The sequence below is a fragment of the Syzygium oleosum genome, unplaced genomic scaffold (genome assembly GCF_021117445.2).
Source record: "Syzygium oleosum isolate NSW1041296 unplaced genomic scaffold, Sole_v2.1 Sole_v2.01, whole genome shotgun sequence".
In the NCBI taxonomy this organism is placed as follows: domain Eukaryota; kingdom Viridiplantae; phylum Streptophyta; class Magnoliopsida; order Myrtales; family Myrtaceae; genus Syzygium; species Syzygium oleosum.
In genome coordinates this window covers 37,943,991-37,962,937 of record NW_026607485.1, presented here as the reverse complement: position 1 = coordinate 37,962,937, position 18,947 = coordinate 37,943,991, and the positions used below count along the sequence as shown (strand labels likewise).

Here is an 18,947-nt window from a genome sequence, read left to right as displayed (position 1 = left end):
AGTCCTCTGGGCCGAACGAGACACCGGTGGCCAGGAAAGAATGAAGAATGGAACAATATCAAAACATCCATCACCAAAAGCATCTGACACGCTTTTCACACTATTTATATTGCTCTAAAGTCATGAGAATTGCCACCAAGGAGACCAATCAGCCGATTCATATCTCAACTACAGGAGATTCTTCAGTCAGGTGCAAAATTATACAACACAGCATGGAATTGTCATACCCAAAATGCCAGCTTCACAGAATACATTGCGTGGTCGGCAGAGAAAACACACAAAAAGAAAAAGCTAGTTTTACAGAACATGATACTCTCAACTCCCCCACCCCTCCCCTCCTCCCTCCGGAAGTCCTCGCCTGCCTAGAATTACAAAAATCGGAGGACAAAACTGAGCTGTGTTATCAATCAATCGGCAAGGATCATCCCAAACATGGAAGGCTTCGGTGGTGCCAATCTCTCCGCAAAAAAAAAACACCTATCTGGCACTAGTAACAATGCAACCCAAAAAAAAGTGCATCAAGACCCCGTTTCCATTTTCAGGATCTTCCTTTACTTCGATCTTTCCTGCGTCATTATTTAACAAAATAGAAAAGAGAGCTGGTGAGGAAAAAATGAACAAAATGCCACTGCTAGAGGAATAGAACAAGGAAAGAATTTAGTGAACGATGCAGTCGAAAAACAGAAGTTGAAACCGCCCTAATGGACATGAGATCATCACAAAATATACAAAAAAAGAAAAGCATAGGTCACAGGTTGGCATCACACACTGCCGATCCTACCATCAATTTGGTTACAAAATGCATATAGCAGAACATGACTTCCAACAGTTCCATCTATGAATAAATTTCATGTAAAGTGAATTTCACAAGTATTTCTCCTGATTTTTCATGGTAAATTTTCCTTGGATTTGTCAATAGTAGGAAAATTAAAACAGTAAAGAAAATTATCTCTCTAGAAGAGTATGAAATGGAAAAATAGAATTATATGAAACTGTTAAAACCAGCCTATACCCAGGTACCTCTTCACTTAGCCAAACAATGCTCTGATCATTTCAGCCTAGTGCTTTCATTTAGAGCCAGTTGCTAATATCACATGCAATGTTCAATTATTAAGTAAAATGCACGGTTCCGGTTAGTTTACAATGATTTTTCCTCTGCAAATGTTCATCAACATCCTAACCTTAGCAGGGAAAACCCATTTAAATGTCTTGCCAAGTCTCTGATCAAAGAAGTTTGGGACTCTAATAGCTCTCATTTTCTAGTACGAGCTTCACAAACACTACAAAAGCACTTGATCTTGCTGAGTTGGTACTATGTAGAGTAAGCTTATAGCTTCACAGAGCATGCTGATCACTGTAACAAGCATATTATTTCTTTGAATCAGCATTTCAACATCCAGTACTCAACTATGGTGGAACAATAGGAAGGATCTTAAATTGGTAATCAATCAACCAGAAGCAGGTACACAGATAGTCTTCAATTTTTATAGGCATGAGAACAATGCATCCAGTCTCCAATAAAGCTTCACTACTGGAGAATAAAAAAGAAACTAATTGAATAATAAAAAGAAAGTGATTTCCAGTTGCGTGTATCCATTTACCTGGAAAGTGCTTCCAGATCTTTCACAACCCTTTTCAATCCATAAACAGCCATTTTCTTCACCTAGACATGGAAAATAAATAACATTTGATACATTTTGGAAAAATGTTAATTTGGGGATCTTAGAACTCAATCCAGAAAAGCAAGAGATTTATCTCCTAGATTTAACAGCATCATGTACAAAGACGATTGACACATGATTGTCAAATAGCACAGAAACTACCATTAGTAACGGCAGATGGAGGGACACTGACTATCTTAGAATAAATGTGATTCAATCATAGAAGGTGCCTTAAGGAAGTACTGACTGTACTTGAAACTGACGAAGGTGAGGAACCAGGGGAAAAAATTAGGAGGACCATGCGCAGCCAAAACAAGGGAAGTTAATACTTAAGATTGTGTACACACACAAGTGCATAGAATCAATACCTCCAACTTTTGCGCACAGGCGCGCATGTGTATGAATGCACAAGAATAAACAAAGTCCACAGAATTAATACCTCCAACTTATCTTCCTTGGCCCGGTGATTTGCAGGAAGTACACGGAACTCTTCTGTTAATCGAAGGCACTCCTTTACATTTTCAGGTGAGACAAAGTCAAGCGCAACTTTGATGCATGACTACAAAAGGAGGTTAGATCGCAATCAGCAAACTTGTACAAGGTCGCAACCATGATCAATCCATAAGATGCATCTGACAGAAACTATAGATAAAAAACAAATTGTTGTAGTTTCTGAGATAGCAGACACTAAATTGCACCTAAGCAATAAAAGACACATCACTAATTGCAAAATAGGAACACAAAACCAGAAAGTGCCAAACAGAGTTCATGGAGGTGGTAAAAAAAGCTGGTTGTTCAAGACATAAGCATACTATTATACAAAATTGGTAGACTCCATACTGCGAAACCGATACCACGAGGGTGATTGGTTCGTGTCTTACCAGCAGTTCCTGCTTCCAATTCTTATTTTAGAACCAACAGCCGAACAAGCCAAGTTAAGAACCTGCCGTTCTAAACCTGCTAGTTCCAGGACCAGTCAGCCAAATTCATTTTTATTTACAAGAGTTGTAAATATTATCATATAACATAAAATTAAGTCTTTTAAACAGAAGAACTTCCCTTGGTCAAGTGGTACCTGTTTTCATATTGAATTTATCAGGTAAATTTTATTTATATTGCACTAATTCAAAGCTGGCTTTCCCAAGAATCAGCCCGATTTGGATGGTTCCCGAGTAAGACCAGCAGTTGCAACCTAGGAAGCACGAATGAAACCGGTGCTACTCGATTTTGCATCTTGAGAAGGGGAAACCAAGCAGGTTGTCCCTAAAACCAGCATAGAACAATACTGATAAAGAAAGTTTAAATTAATTGTTAAGTCAAACCAGCCCAATTGCAGAACCGTCGTTGCACCTAAACAATGAGGACACCACATCCTTAATTGAAGAGGACAAACATAATTCCAACGTTGTGGTAAATGTTAGTGTGGGTGCATTGAATAAGCTGAAAACATTAATAAAGCAATCAGTTTTTATCTATTTTTTATTGATAATATAGAAATTTTTGTATCTCTTTATTGAACTCCAATGTCTGGATATGATTTTAATGCTCCATCTGGGACACTAAAGATAGGGGAGAAAATTTAAACTCCCCACTTCTCATTCTCACAAAAAAATTTCAAAAACTTCTCAAAACTTCCATCCAAATCTTGATTCCTTCGCCTTTCTCTCCTTTCCCAAAGGGAGCATTAGAATAATGTGGCTGACATGTGACGATCAAAGATGTTGATAGCATTGATTAAGAGACCATTAATAAAATTAAGGGCTGAGATTTCAAGATTACTCTGTCATTATAATTGGTCCTTAACCTCATAATTAGCCATCTTTAGTTCTATTGATTACTGCAATTTATTGATTCAAATAAACCCCGTTTTCTAAACTCTAGACATGGAGTTCTCTGTACTCCAACTTCATCGCTTTGATCCAATAATCACCTTATTGGCTCGTAGTGCCAGACAGACTTCTCCGCCATTAAAGCATATTGTCAAGCGTCATCAAGACTATGCACATGAACCACTTCCATCTCATCTCTGATAGACTCGTTCAAACCACACCAATAATGAGAGGTCATTGGGTCGTCAGTCTCGGCTAACCCAACTTAAATCAATAGGTTATTGAATTTGAAAGCGCATTCCTCATCTAAAATGTTCCTTTGCGTCAAAGAATGAAGCTTCTTGTACAATGCCATGTTATAATCAGCCGGTAAGAATTGCTTACATGATTGCTTTTCATGTCCTCCCATGAACTGATCCTCAGCTCTTCTATAAGGGGCTGCTGCTCCTCAACTCTCTTCCACGAGTGAAGCGCAACCACTTTCAAGTTTTCAACTTCAGCTTAACAAACACCTCTCTATCTTTGGCCATAAATGTATTCAAAATGGGTCTCAACAGTCACTTACCAATCTAAATAGTCATAGAAATGCTTTTAAGCAAAGCAATTCACAACTTCAATCTTGAATCCTTCATTATTGGGATTCAGATATATTTTAATTAATAAAAAAAAAAGGTATACTAAGTGAAGTTGCAATCTTTTATAAAGTGTTAAATATGACCTACTTGTTAAAATATCCACGATAGAAGCACGACCACTTTCAAGTTTTCAGCTTCAGCTTAACAAACACCTTTCTTTGGCCATAGATGTTTACTCAAAATAAGTTTCAACAGTTGCTTGCCAATTTATATAATCACCGACATGCTTTTTACTAAAAAAGTTTGCAACTTCAATCTTGATTCCTCCATTATTAAGATTGAGATATACTTCGATTAATAAAAAAAACACGCATGCTAAGTGATGTAGCAAACTTTTATTAAGTGTTGAATATGACCTACATGTTAAAATATCTATCTGCAATTTGCCACATCATATTACTATACCAATATTATAAACAATCTTAGTCGGCACAATTTTAGTCATTAAGATTGGCAATACACCTTTCAATCCACCTATTCCTGCATTATGAATAGACCCACCATCATGGAAATGACTTTTATCCGCATTAAAATCTTCATCCTTGTAACTACCTTTTGACAAGTCCAAGGGTTTGTGTTTGCCTTCAGAATCTCCACACAGGCTTCCATAATTTCTAGCGATTGTAGTGTGTGCACTACTTGCAACCAATCTTCTAATACTCGCCGCAATTAAGCAATCAATTATACATTTTCAAAGTCCCAAGATCATGTGAATTCCATATGTACAAAAAAGTACGATATATGCCGTCCCTCAATATCAGTAACCCTGGTCCACAGTAAAACTAATCAATAGGGATAGGTTACAAGTCAACCGACTCAGTTTATGGAACTGCCAAGTCAATGGGAATGGTACCCATCTATGTGGTAAGTAGAGGAATTGGGCATGCATAAGCCACTCATGAAGCAAGCAATTCATAAGTGTAGGCTTAGCTGGTATTAAATCCAAGAAGGGGCAGTGACATATTACAAACTAAACTGCAATGAACCAAAAACTCCATTTATAGCCTCACTTACAAGTGGATCTTATTCTCATGATAGTTGAGACAAATCAAAATCGAGTTAAAATGGGTTAGAGTAGATCCCTTTTGGCAGACTCTGATCCAGAACGAATTTAAGAGTATAAGATTGAACTCAAGGTTAATTTAAGGTTCTAAACATTGTACTCGTCTTTTAAGTCCTATACATCATCTAGATGCACTTTAAAAGCGAAACCTACTTACATGCATTACCTTTAGATTAGTAACATTAAGCTTCCCAACTTATTAATTTTCACAATAAATTGCAAACTTCAAATATAGAAATCTCCATTTTATGCATTATATACCTTCAAATTTCTAACTTGATGGGCGCAGCCAGCAGGAATAAAAACAGCATCTCCAAGTTTTTGAACGAATGTCCAGGGCTCAATTCCTGCATTAATTGTACAGGAATAATGTCAAGAGCAATGAAAATCGTAGCTGCTGGATCAATAAAATAAATGGAGTGAGCCAGGAATGATGGGGATGAGGATAATAAGGATAGTGCTACATCCGAAGGGTTCTGTGATAGGTAGTGATCTACTACTTAACAACCCTTTCCAACTTTACAAGTTGGATTGTATAAATGGGGCAGGTGCAAGGTATTTGACAGACAGTAGAATCAGATAATTATTTTCTATAATGTTAGACCCTTTTTAACTCTAAAAGTTGTATTGGATAAATGGAGGTTGTGTGAGATCATTGGAAGACCTATGGGGGGCTGTAATAGCCCGGCCCATCCTAATTCTTTTTAATGGAAAAGTTGTCTCACCATCCCTGACCTTGAATTCTCGGTCCACCATCATCCAAGGAATTCTATGTACAGTAGAATCAGATATTCATTTTTCTATGAGCTCCTCTCTCTCACATTTCTCGTTATCTCTGTTTCTATTTCCATTCTTGACTAACAATAGTTCTTTATGAAGTTGACATGCATGTTGGACCTCCTTCAGACAAAACGTACGACCAACTAACCATATTCTTCCTTAAGCTTCCTCTTGTGCTCTGAAGTTAAGTACATTGTCTGATCATGAATTGGATGGACAACCTGCAGAGGAGAAACATGGTTATATATCCCATGTTACAGCCTGCTCTGATGAAATGCAGATCAGAGTGAGATCAACTCTCACAAATTTAGACAATTCCAATCAACTCAACTCTAGTTTATTTTCCGGTCCTTAGTACCACAGGAACTTAGAAAAGCAAATCAGATGACATTTGCGAAAACTTCACGAACCACTGACTAGCTACTTGGCTTCAAATTTTCTAGCTATTTTCTTGCACTTGTAACATCGTAACGAATGATTTTAGATCAGATGCTTTTAGAAAAAAGAGAGGGACGACTCTCAACATCTAAAAGCACGGTATCTAGTCAATTCAAACAACTTGACTGTATGAAAAGACTCTGAGACTCTTGATCAAAGGTCAAAATTCAGATTGCAAAATATGTCCTACACTTCTTAGAGGACAGAAGCACTCATGTGCACTACTACTTTCATACTTTCAGTAACTAAACCACATGGGCTTCTATTTGCAAGACAAGGATTACCTCGCTCAGAGGGTTGCAATGGATGTGTCTAAACTCCTTAAAATGCTTCATAAGATATTCTTGCAACTTTGGAACATCTTGTCGCCTAAAAATATCCCAAAGTGCACCTCCCTCTGTCTGTTCTATCCCCTCCAATGCCGAATCCAGGTAAATTTCATTACTCTCGCTCAGGTTATCTGGGTAACCCATTATTTCCTCACCAGTCAGATCTTCCTGGTCATCCATCTCAACCTTGAGTTTACTCGACTTTACTCCACCAGAATGCTTTCTTCTCTTCCTTTTCCTGCCTGGACCTCTTTTCGTCGCGCCATCTGTCTCACCGGCTTCAGTAGGATTGCAAACAGATTTCTCTTCTAATGTTAGGGACTCACTTTTTCCTTCCTGGTCCACTGATAAATCCATCTTATTGTCATTTGAATCACTCTTTAGACCATTAACTTCACAAACAAGCTGGTCATTATCTCCAGGCAATGTACTAATGCAGCCATTCTTTAATGCTACATCCACCTCGTCAGTCTCACATGTTGATGACAGCTTTTTCTCCTCACCCTGTTCCTCCACATTAGAATCAGAATACAGCTCTCGTTTATCCTGGGCAAGATGCTTTTGCTTCAACTTGTTAACACAACGAAGCTGATCAGGAGTGAGAACCACCTCTGCTGTATGTGTCAGGATATTTACCTGAGAATTGACATGTGAATAATTCAATCTAACACAAGAATATCAAAATAGAAGAGGAAACAACACAAAAGGGGAAAACAAGATAAATCCTCAATGAATGAACAATAAAGCGTTGACAAGAAATTTCCCCCGTTCCAAGGCAGTCGATAATTGATATGAAGGTGAAAACTCTAGTTGTGACTGCGAAACTAAAGTGAAGCTGAAGTTGTGATACTGGAAAATATAGCGAGAACAAAAGAAAGACTGAAAAGTTTAACGAAGTGAGAAACACCATGCTTCACTCCACAACCAAGAGACGCCTTCAGATGCAGGATCCTTGCACAATTGGCATCACCCAGAGAAACATACAATCAATGCAATCGAATAATGACACTAGAGGCAATGTCACGACAGTCAAAGCAGTGAGTGAACAAAAGGGCCAAAAACTATCATCTTTAAAAAAATAATAATAATATGGTAATATGCTTCATCTAGAAAAAAGCTAAAGAGTCGAAAAAGTATCTTACTATGGTGACAGAACACACAATTGACAATTCTAGTTCATGGATACTAAATCTGGATTCACCCTAGAATACTTCGACTAGAAAAAGCTTAGACATTGCATGTATAATGAAGAGAAACCCATTAATTTCTTTTTATAGCCTGGCAAGAAGAACTACACCAAGCAAGAGCATAAGGAGAATAATAAAGAAATTTTGAACTAAACAAAGCAGACCAGACTGCAGAGGTTTGATCGGCTCAGCTTCCTTATCCATGTTTAGTCTATTACTTGGTTTCAGGCAGTATAACATCATAACCAAAATATCAGCAGGACTGGTCCGATTATACTAAAAACTATCAATGAGCAACGTCCATAAGACCAAACCATGAATCAGACACCAGCACAACTAAGCATCTAATTCTTGTATCCTCAGGAACTGAAAGAAAAGTTCAGTTGGGAAGCAGATAGAGTCTGCAGTCTCCCCAAATAAGGCCAGAAAGAGGAAAATGATTAAGAGTATTGTTAGAATAGCGGACATACAGCGTCAGACATGTCACAATGAAGCTTTGTAACAGAATCACCCCGCCCCAACTCTGGGTGAACTCCATAAGCAATGTATGTCTTCGGCCCAAGGTCTGGCTTCAATATATTATCGGGCAACTTCACAGCAACATTAAGAATTCCATGGCGAGGATGCGTATATTCCTTGAAAGGCAACGCAGTCATGAACTCAGCCCCATGGCGTGGCAATCGGTCCTCAAATGCATTTTTTGGTGGCCAGTCCTTCAACTTTAGTATCTGAGGCCATGATTTACTGTCAAATCGGCCCTCTGTATATCCCTTGAAAAATTGGTGAATGTTTATATCCACCTGCAGGATCATCAACCGGAGAAATATGACCACCATAAGGAAGCTAATATAAAAAATCACCAGATTATCCAACAAATTTCTTTCCAAAAGCAATTTGAGTTGCACCTACTATTATGCCTTTTCTCAGCCTCTATATATAATGAGTGCAGAAAGTATTGTACTAATTACATAGCATTACTCCAGCAAAGGATGGGAAGTCTAAATTTGGTTTCATTTTCAGGCTATTAACTGAAAAATTCCTCAAGTCTTATTATTCATAACCTTAACACTAAAAATCATAAATGATCCCGTGATCAAGTAAAGTTTCAATTTGTCTAACCAGCCAAAACCTCTTGGATCTTGGTAAGGGAGGACCACCCTGGACCAAACCCTTGTTCGTGATTTTCTGATTTTTCACCAGAGAATTTCTTAAAATTTCATGAAACTGCATGTGCAGAGAAGCAGCTAATAGGCACATGTAATTAAACAGAAGATCGTCAAATATCAGATTCAGGATACCACAAGTTGAAGGAGGGAAATATTGGCATGTTTAGGTTCACTGTGATAAAGCAACCTAAGGTCATACAATGAACTAACCAGACTCCAGTCTAAGCAATCAATTGCAGTCACATCCAAGTGTTGACCGTGTTTCATATTGTTAATCTGACGAAATGCGCGCCACATGACCATTGGCTCCCAACTCAATCCGGATGCAGTTTCAAGAACACTGCCTACGATAATAGGTTCGCCTTTGGTCCAGTGGGACTGGAAATGCTTCAAATCTTCAGATTGGATGTCCTTAGCTGTTGGGCAATACAAATAATTATCATCGGAATCCTCGCGAGAGGCTGCTTTTCTCAACTTATCACCAGCGAGGTCAACGATGCCATCTGATGTGAAACAAGAGCATCGATGTCCAGGATCCTCTTGAATCTCCGAGTGATCATATCCTTGGACTAATTCCTCAGCTTTTTCAACCAAATCTGAGAGCAGATTATCAAGAAATATGCACCTCAATTCGAGCAAACCCTTTCCACAACCACCAATAATTTCCGGGGGGCAAGGTATGCTTCCATCATCGTTTGCTTTCCACTCCGATGCTGACTTTGCATTGTCATCTGAGGTAGCTACATCATTGACATTAACCTCTACCTTTTCTTCTAGACTTTGACGGCGAGGCTTACCACCATGTAAATAGCCAAATCCATAATTAATGTATTCTGTGACCACTTCCTCTTCACCTCCCTGGAGGTGACCCTCGCGGATTTCACGGCAACAAATGAGACAGAGGTCGTACGAACAGTTTGGACAGCTTCGGTGAAAATCAAATATAGATGTTCTGCAGTTGTTGCTGCAGGTATTGTGATAAAGTCAACTCTGCTGTATACTTAGCTAACTGAAATACAAAAGAATGGCAAACTCCCCATACCAGTACACACGTTCATCTTCGTCAACGTCTGCTTTCTGAACCTTTAGCTCTGATAATGATAAGCCTGTCACAAAATAAAGCCAATCACTATCCACGACACTATAATCTCCCCAAAACAAAGTACTCTTAACAGGCATCCTTCTGTTAACTACGCATATGACAAATAACATTTTTTCATACTTACGAGAAAAATAATTAAGTAGTTCATAACCATTTCTTTTATGAAATCAGCATATCGAGCACACAAGAAACAATCACCAACAAATAATTCCAAGATCAACAGCCTCTTCCAGCATTGGCAGTTAACATCAGGAGTATGTTACTTTGTGCTGGCACATAAAAAAGCTGACCTCGAAGGTTCGCCTCCAATTTTTTCTCCAACGTTTGGTCTTGATTCTCATGCTGCAGGACTGGAAGAAGCAGTCGCAAGATATATGCATTGTGTCGCAACTTTTCATCATTGCCATAGGTTAGTCCAGCGTCAAGCATTTTCTGGGGGAAAACACAGAGAACCAAAGTTAAAGCCAGCAAGAGAGATACATATCAACGAAGAGGAAAAGATCAAGTAACTGACTTTCAGTGACCCATCCAGGCGCAAGCATGCTTTACAATTGCAGTTGCCACAACAAAATGGGCACGCCTCAGCAATGGCCTCCTCTGTTGATTGAGGATACCTGCATTTGAATACCGATAGTGAGTCAAGAGATCATGACTGCAAAAAATTGCTAAGAAGTGGATTGCATATGACCATGAAAGTTTCTCAGCATGCCTGAGCACTGACCACCTAACAAAACGATGAGGATTATGCAAACACATCCTTCAGCAATTTAAAAGACTCTTCGATATTCTGATGACAAACAAAAAGAAGGGGGGCAGGAGCACCTTCCTACTCGAGCAAGGAACAATTTAACCAGTAGATTTTCTTTGATATTGGGCCTTATGCCTTATTTAGCATCAAAACCAGTTGCCAGCAAGAATCAAGGTTTAGTAAAAGTGATAATATTCTTCAGTGCAACAACTAGTCCTCTGTGCATGCACTTGTGTGCACGAGGGATGGAATTCATCTCAAATCACTCAGCATGAACAGAAAGGGCTCATTGACAAACATTAGTAATTGGTCCAACAAACAGAACCCATCAGCATAAAAAACACGAGTGTCACGGATGTATAATGCAGCCAGCCCATTAAAGATACACAAGAAGAGGTATAACGCACGCATTCCCACAAAATGCTTTCATTAAGCATTCCCGCTGTCCTTAAAACTGCTTACTATCACATGATTCAAAACTCAGCAGTACGTATCGACAGCAATTGGAAATGAAAATGACATGTATACTTCCTTAAACTTCTAATCCGGTTAAAAATGCAATATATATTCTTGAACAAACAGAGGGTGAAAAAGAAACCTAGCAATGACCCAAACTCTGATCAACCATACACACAGAGAACAAAAGCTAAAGGAGCAGTTACCAAGTCGTTACGCAGGGGATGCAATATCTCTTTGTCCTGCACCTCGTACAGCGAACTACCCTTCCCTTATCATTCCGCTGGCACTGATGACACATTGTAGATTCCACCGCGTTCCCCTAAAATAAAGCCCAAACCACAGAAAACCCGATCTTCAAACTGATACATTCTAAGGTAGTTAACGAACCAAACTTTTTCGGCAAAACTTCCGACATCACAACCAACTGGAGATTTAATTCATCCTTAACGCAACCAAGATGACAAGGATCAGTCCGTACCTTACCTTCTAAAAGAAACTACTACGAAGGTAACAATCCAAAAAATAGCAGAAAGTTCAAATATTGTTCAAGAAACTTATCTAATGTGGAGACACTGATGAAACAATACCTAAAACCGACTCAGTCAAGACCTCTCATTCCAAAGAACCACCCAAAAAAAGAAACCAATTCAAGACGAGAACAAGTTGCAGCTTCTAAAAATACATTCTCGAACTCGCAAGTACAAGATCTCACCCAAGCAAAAGAGGAAACAAGAACACCATCACACTCAAAACCCACGACCCAGAAAAACATACATTCTCATCCCGATGCCTCGCGCGGCATTGCTTGGGGAACTTGAGCTCGTCGCTCTCCCCATCAGCGGGAGATTTCACTTTCGCTTCGCCCGCCACCGCTCTCCGGCCGCCGCTCCGAGTCCTCGAGGAGACCCCGCAATCTTCGCCGACCTCCGACGCGGTCCCGTTCTGCTGCTTCGCTCTCTGGAGCTTCTTCCCCATGTGTTATTTGCCTCCCGACCAAGGACTCCAGCAGCCCGTCCAAGAAAGGAAAGGTTTTGCTTGTGGGCGGGGGTTATATGTAGCAAGAATCGAAAAGGGTCGCGATTATTGGCGCAGACAAGAAAGAATTTAGAATAAAAGAATCGAGCATTACGGATTTTACAGTGGGCGGGGGCGGGGCGGGAGAATTTGGAGGGATTTCGGGAGCGCGCAGAGAGAGAGAGATACAGAGAGACGAATTTGGAAATTTGAGTTCTCCTTTTTATCGGTGTCTGTGCAAACGAGGGAAGAGGAGAAGGTGGTGGTGGTGGGGTGATCTATAGTGGGAAGCACACAGGATCCAAACCGGTGGTCGTGCGTGTGCGTGTGCGTGTGCGTGTGCGTTGTTTCTGCGCGGTTTGAAGAACAGAAGACAGACGCAGAGAGAGAAGAGAGGAGAGAGAGGGGGACATGACAGGCCGTTCGTACGATGTTCCGAACGCCGCGCGTGCGATGGGGGAGGCGGCGACGACAGAAGAGCGTTTTTGCAGAGCAATTGGAACAAGAAAGGAGGAGTTCCTGGTATTTAAAGGTTTGGGGGATGCAGGAATGGAAAGTGGGACGAAACTTATCAGGAAAGTAAGTATAGTTGAGTCGTGAAACTTTTTTAGAAAGTGTAATCATGTCTTAGAACTTATCAGGTCGGTGTAATCGAGTTCTTCTGTTAGTCCCGTCCAACTTGACTAAGGAAAAATGCTGACGTGATTTTTTTATTATTATTTTTATATCTCCAACGTGATGATGAAATGGTTAAAACATTGACTCCGTTCGTTTGGCGGAAAATATTCTCCTTTTGGAAAATATTTTTCCGGAAGTCATTTTCCTGGAAAATGTTTTCCCGAAACATAATTTTCCGGTGTTCGGTAATCAATATGAAAAAGTTTAGGAAAATATTTTTTCGCCGCCAGCAGCGGCAGCCAGGCAAGCGGGCCGGCAGCGGCCGGCAGCCAGCAGCGGCCGGCCAGCCAGCGGCAGCAGCGGCCCAGCCGGCAGCGGCCAGCAGCCGCCGGCGGCAGCGGCGGCGGCCAGCGACCTTAGTGAAGAAGAAGAAGAAGGCTCGGAAAATGATTTCCGCTTTTGAAGAAGCGGAAGTCATTTTCCATAAACTTAGGCTATTTTGTGAGGGGGGAAGGAAAATATTTTCCCACGGAAAATGTTTTCCGCCTCCCGAACACCAGAAAATCAGGAAAATATTTTCCGGAAGAATATTTTCCGCCAAACGAACGAAGCCTAAGTTATATTAAAAAAACAAGCAAAATTTAAAAAAATACAAAAAAGAAAAAAAAAAGAAGGAAAAAGCAGGCGAGGGCCGTTGCCGCCACTGGGCCTCGCTGCCATTGCCCCACCATCGCCGGCCCTTCCCGACGATGGTTGGGAGTGGCGACGAGCCCTCGCCCGAGTTTTCCTTTGTTTTGTGTTTTTCTAAGTTTGTTTATTTTTAATATAATTTAAATGAAACTTCTATTAAAATATTAGATTTTGAGCAAAACGACGCCATTTCAATCTTTTATCTAAGGCTCCGTTCGTTTGGCGAAAAATATTCTTCCGAAAAATATTTTTCGGATTTTCCGGTGTTCAGGGGGCGGAAAACGTTTTCCGTGGGAAAATATTTTCCTTCGCCCCTCACAAAATAGCCTAAGTCTATGGAAAATGACTTCCGCTTCTTCAAAAGCGGAAATCATTTTCCGGATCTTCTTCTTCTTCTTCTTCACTAAGGTCGCCGGCCGCCGCTAGCCGCCGCCGCCGCCGCCGGCGAAAAATATTTTCCGAAACTTTTTCATATTGATCACCGAACACCGGAAAATTATGTTACGGGAAAACATTTTCCAGGAAAATGACTTCCGGGAAAATATTTTCCAAAAGGAGAATATTTTCCTCCAAACGAACGGAGCCTAAATAAAATTTGCATTAGAAAAACGGATTTGAGACGACGTAGTTTTGGTTATGTCGGTGCCACGTAGGATAAAGAAAATAATAAAAAGAAAGTCACATCATCATTTTCCTTTAGCCAAATTGGACGGAATAAACGGAAAAACTTGATTACACCGATTTGATAAATTTTATAACTTAATTGCACTTTTAAAAATTTTTAGAATTTAATTGTACTTTCTTGACAAGTTTATTAAGAATGCACGGAACATGGTTCCTCTTTTTTCTCTGTTTTTTTGGGAGAAAAAGACATCAAAATAGCCATAACTACGATTATCAAAAAAAAAAAAAAATAGCCATAACTATCGCACAACACTTATTTCAGTGCCCAAATTTTACGGGCCATTATTTGGTGCCACCTCGGTGAAGAAACAGACACTCAAAGTGCTTCCAACTACAGATTCCCAAAGAAAAACAATATATTTCTAACGCGGGCAAAGAACAAGATTGCCTGGGCTCTTCTCGATAAAGAACGACACCGCCACACCTGTAGAAAAATGTCGATGTGCTGCTGAATCTCCCAGCAAGCCATTACTGCTTCCATGGCATTGGACATGGACATGTTGCTACATAGATTGGCCCCATTCTTGTGCAGGAGCAAGAAAGAACAAAGGTAAAAATTGCAGAAACGAGGAAGAGAAGATCCTAAGATGTGACAATACGGGAGAAAGAGAAGACATCCGGGGGAGGCTCCGCCATCTAACGATGGTCCAATGCATCTTCAAATTCTACTGCGGGGTTAGGGTTTGAAGAAGACAACCAATTAAAAGTTACCAATTTACCTTCTATCCTCATTCGTCTTCTTCGTCTTCGTCTTTCTCTTCTTTGTCTACCTCTCCATCTTTGTCCGAAGAAACCCAGTTGCGACGATCAATTCGTTCGGGTAACCATGTTGCTTCCCTCTCCTTTGCAGCTCTTATTCGTTCGGTTTTTGACTAGCATATGCTTAAGTCGGCAATTTCGTCCTGCTCCTACTTCCAGTTGCAAATTTCAGCACCTAATTTTACCCTAATTTCTGAGCTGAAGGACATGACGGAATTATGGTTTAAAGATGAAAAAGAATTTAGCCCCAATTCGCAAATTTCGGGCAAATGACACACATAGGCCAATTCATGCCGGCTCACTTGGTGGCAAGCCAGTCAGTCAGTCGTAAAAACACTAAATTAGCGTAACTTACTGGTCATTCTTTTCACGAAAGTGGCACCCAACTGATTACTCAAAAAGTTTTGGTAGCACTATGAATGTTACGGTACTTCTACGGCCAATTTTCCCCCCTTTTTTTTGGCATTCATTGATCCAAAGACAGTATTCGATTCAATATCGCTTCTCCAACAGCTCCTGAGCTTCGACCACCGAAGGTGGTTGTTCGCGTATGTTTAGGAACCCTGGTTGTCCACTATCGATAAGTCATGCCGCCCCTACCTACTTTGGCCGGTGTTCCTAAAACAGCGCCAAGAATGTGCTGTTCCAAGGAACAAGTTTGTTTCTGAACCGAATGCAGGACTTAAAGATTCGACTCGTTTGATTTGTTCAGCGCTACCGAATACGTTGCTGTCAAAGAGAAACCAAGACGAGGGGACGACGCCCTGACCTGCGACGTTGCGCGGCGAAAGCCGCCGTCTGATCTGCACAAACTCAATGCAGATCGGGGCGATGGATGAAGAAGATCTTGAGAGAGCAGGATTTGACGGGTTCGTTTGAGGAAGCTTCTGTTATTATCGCGGAAGTTTGTGCCCTCGGAGACGGACCTTGAGTCACTCTAGATCTCTTTTGGCTAAAAATGGTCGATCTTTCGTTCTTTTGAGTGAATTGGGTTCTATGGCAATTCCGGACAGGAAAAAATGTGTATGGAACTAATGCCAACTAACCTAAAGGAAGAATGAATTGCGAATAAGAATGATACGTTGGTAAATTGGACTGTAGTAATTTGATTAGTGTATTAGTAAACCCCATAATTCTATTACAATAATTTCAAAGAAAATAATGATACATACCCATTCGTATCCTCAATCGTATAATCTTCATCCGTACTTTAGTAACTCGACTGGTATGATGACTATAGACCCGATATTCTTATTTATTTCGCTAAAGGCCCAAAGTCTAGATTACACTGATAGATCCTGATGCAGTTGTATGAACGATTCTTAATGCAAAAGGTCTGATTTCGTCATCTACTTGTATGTAGAGCAAGATTCTCATCTTCCGCTTGTGTACAGTTGATGTTGAATACGGTTCTCCGTCCTTGGCTAGTGAATTTCACGTTCAGCAAATCCCAAAATCCATCCGCGGTACTAAAGTCCAGCACATTATCCTGACAAAAATGAAGGAAAACTATTAGATGGTGCAACGATGTTCTTGATTGGCGTCCTCCTTAAAACAGGTTATGCGATTCACAAATAAAAAAAATATGTTCTTCGAATTTCTAGATAATTCAATACCTCATTATTCAGTAGATAATAAAGAAGACCGGCAGCAGAGGCTCGGAGGAAGGGAAGAACCTTGAGATCTTCCGTTCCTCAATCGTCAGAGCCGATACATCCTCGAGAGCTTAAGGAATTTACATTCAACAAAGTATATCAAGCATATTTGTTTGCAATCATATGATACTAGCGAGACTTGACTGCATTGACATATCGACTCGAAGATGAAGAAATAGGATCTTGATGTTTGAAAAACAAGAAAAAGAGAGGATTTATATAGTTCAAAGCACAACATGAAAAAGGAAAATTGATTTAAATAAAATCTTACCGGATCCTATTTACCTTATTATTCGATCCTTCAATTGCAAAAAATCTCACGGAAAATCCAAAAGAATCCAACATCATTATTGCAAGATTCTCAATATAACTATGATCCGCATTTGTCGGAATTATGAAAAATATACTCGTTTTCATAAAGCGAAACAAATTATAACACGTATATAAAACATGTTGCATTATACCCGAATAAACACGCTACGATTCTAATCGTGTTTCATATCTTTTTACCGGTCAAATAACAATGTAGTATGTCCTCTTTCATTTAGTTACCCCAAAAAATGTTTTATCATATCATATTAATGTAAAGGGTTAATACTACGAAAAACTCCAAACCGATACATCTGTGATAAATTTACCCTCCATTAGTTTTCGTAAAATTTAACCGTCAAATTGCTAAGTTGGATGACACGTGGCAGTTGATGGGTGTACTAGTTTGGACTTTTACCCTTCTATTTGTCACAAGTTTACTAATTTGTGATTTTCCGTGGTATTAATCTAATGTAACGGAGGGTAAATTTGTCACAAGTATACCAGTTTGGAATTTTTGGAGCGCGAATGACAACCATTCTGTTTTAAAAATCAATTTATGGTTAGAAATAGATTTTTCCATTCCATGGATGAGTTCTTAAGCAAAAATATGCGTTTGATAACGATACAAAATTTCTGTTATCGAAACAAAAATTTGTTTAATAATGGCACAAAATTTCTCCCTCCCGAGCAGCCGGCGAGTGGACGATGGGAGGACGGCGAACGGTGGCGCGGCCAATGCGAAGGACGGCAGCAGGAGGCAACCGGCATCAAGCAACCGCCGAAGGCAAGCGGCGGGGGGCAGCGGTAGGAGGAGGGTGGCGGGTGGCAGGCAGAGGCTGGAGGAGGGTAGCGGCTGGCGGCCCATGGCAACCGGCGGGTGATAGCCCACAATGGGAGACGGCAGCCCATAGCGACTGACGGCTGGCGAACTACGGGAGGTGGCAGACGGCGGGAGGCAGCAGACGGCAGGTGGGCGGCGGTGGGTGGTGGTGGGTGGCGGGTGGCCGATCAGCTAGTAGCGAGGGCAAGCGATGAGAAGAATTTTTATTTCTCATTTTTGTTCCACAAATAGAAAAATTGAAAATTTGTACTTCTCATTTTTGTTCTAAATCAAAATTTGTTCCAGAAATAGAAAAATGAAATTGCGTTACCAAACGGATTTCTGTTTCAAACTTGTTCTTAGGAAGAGAAAAGTAGAAAAACAGAGAATCAGAATGATATTATCATTTGCAGCCTTGGTGGTCAAAGAATTAGTTTTATGTAAATTTGTCACGGGTATACTGGTTTGAGATTTTTCGTGGTCAAAAGATTAGTTCGGAGTAAATTTGTCACAGATGTACCAGTTTGGGGTTTTTCATAGTCTTAACCCTAATGTAAATAATGCGATTTTCTTTCGGATTCTCGATAACTTAAAAAGGTAACAAAATTCATTTATTAGATACGAGGCTTTCATTCGAAAAAAAATTCAATTGTTAGATGATTTATATGGACAAAAAGAAGAATTTCAGTAGAAATTTTCCCTTCATGTACATGCAAAGCGGACCTAATAAAAAATTCTTTATTGACAATACATTTAGAACTAATTAAAGAATAAGAGTTGGATAATCAATGGGTTGGGCTTTGATCCAGAGCCCAATACGAGAAGCAGCCCATTTATTAGGTTTTCTACTTTAAATTATGTCTAAACATTTTTATAGATTATAAAAATATTTTTTGTTCATTCATTTGTGTAAGCGATAATTTTTAGGAAAATGTTTTCCAAATCACGCATTTCCGCGAAACAAACAGAACATTAGTCCATCTCGAGAGTGTGAATTT

General features: G+C 39.9%; 1 protein-coding gene across 1 annotated transcript; it reads right to left on the bottom strand.

The window, feature by feature from the left end:
- Nucleotides 1-129: 129 nt before the first annotated feature.
- On the bottom strand, nucleotides 130-12,766 carry LOC115679746 (lysine-specific demethylase JMJ25-like). Its single transcript, XM_056311790.1, has 13 exons — nucleotides 12,172-12,766; nucleotides 11,601-11,716; nucleotides 10,705-10,804; nucleotides 10,481-10,622; nucleotides 10,131-10,194; nucleotides 9,299-10,052; nucleotides 8,393-8,722; nucleotides 6,691-7,371; nucleotides 6,117-6,189; nucleotides 5,450-5,535; nucleotides 2,101-2,220; nucleotides 1,602-1,663; nucleotides 130-566 (listed from the first exon to the last, which is right to left on the bottom strand). The coding sequence occupies exons 1-13, from the start codon at nucleotides 12,370-12,372 to the stop codon at nucleotides 539-541; spliced, it is 2,757 nt and encodes a 918-aa protein (XP_056167765.1). The 5' UTR covers nucleotides 12,373-12,766; the 3' UTR covers nucleotides 130-538.
- Nucleotides 12,767-18,947: the final 6,181 nt, after the last annotated feature.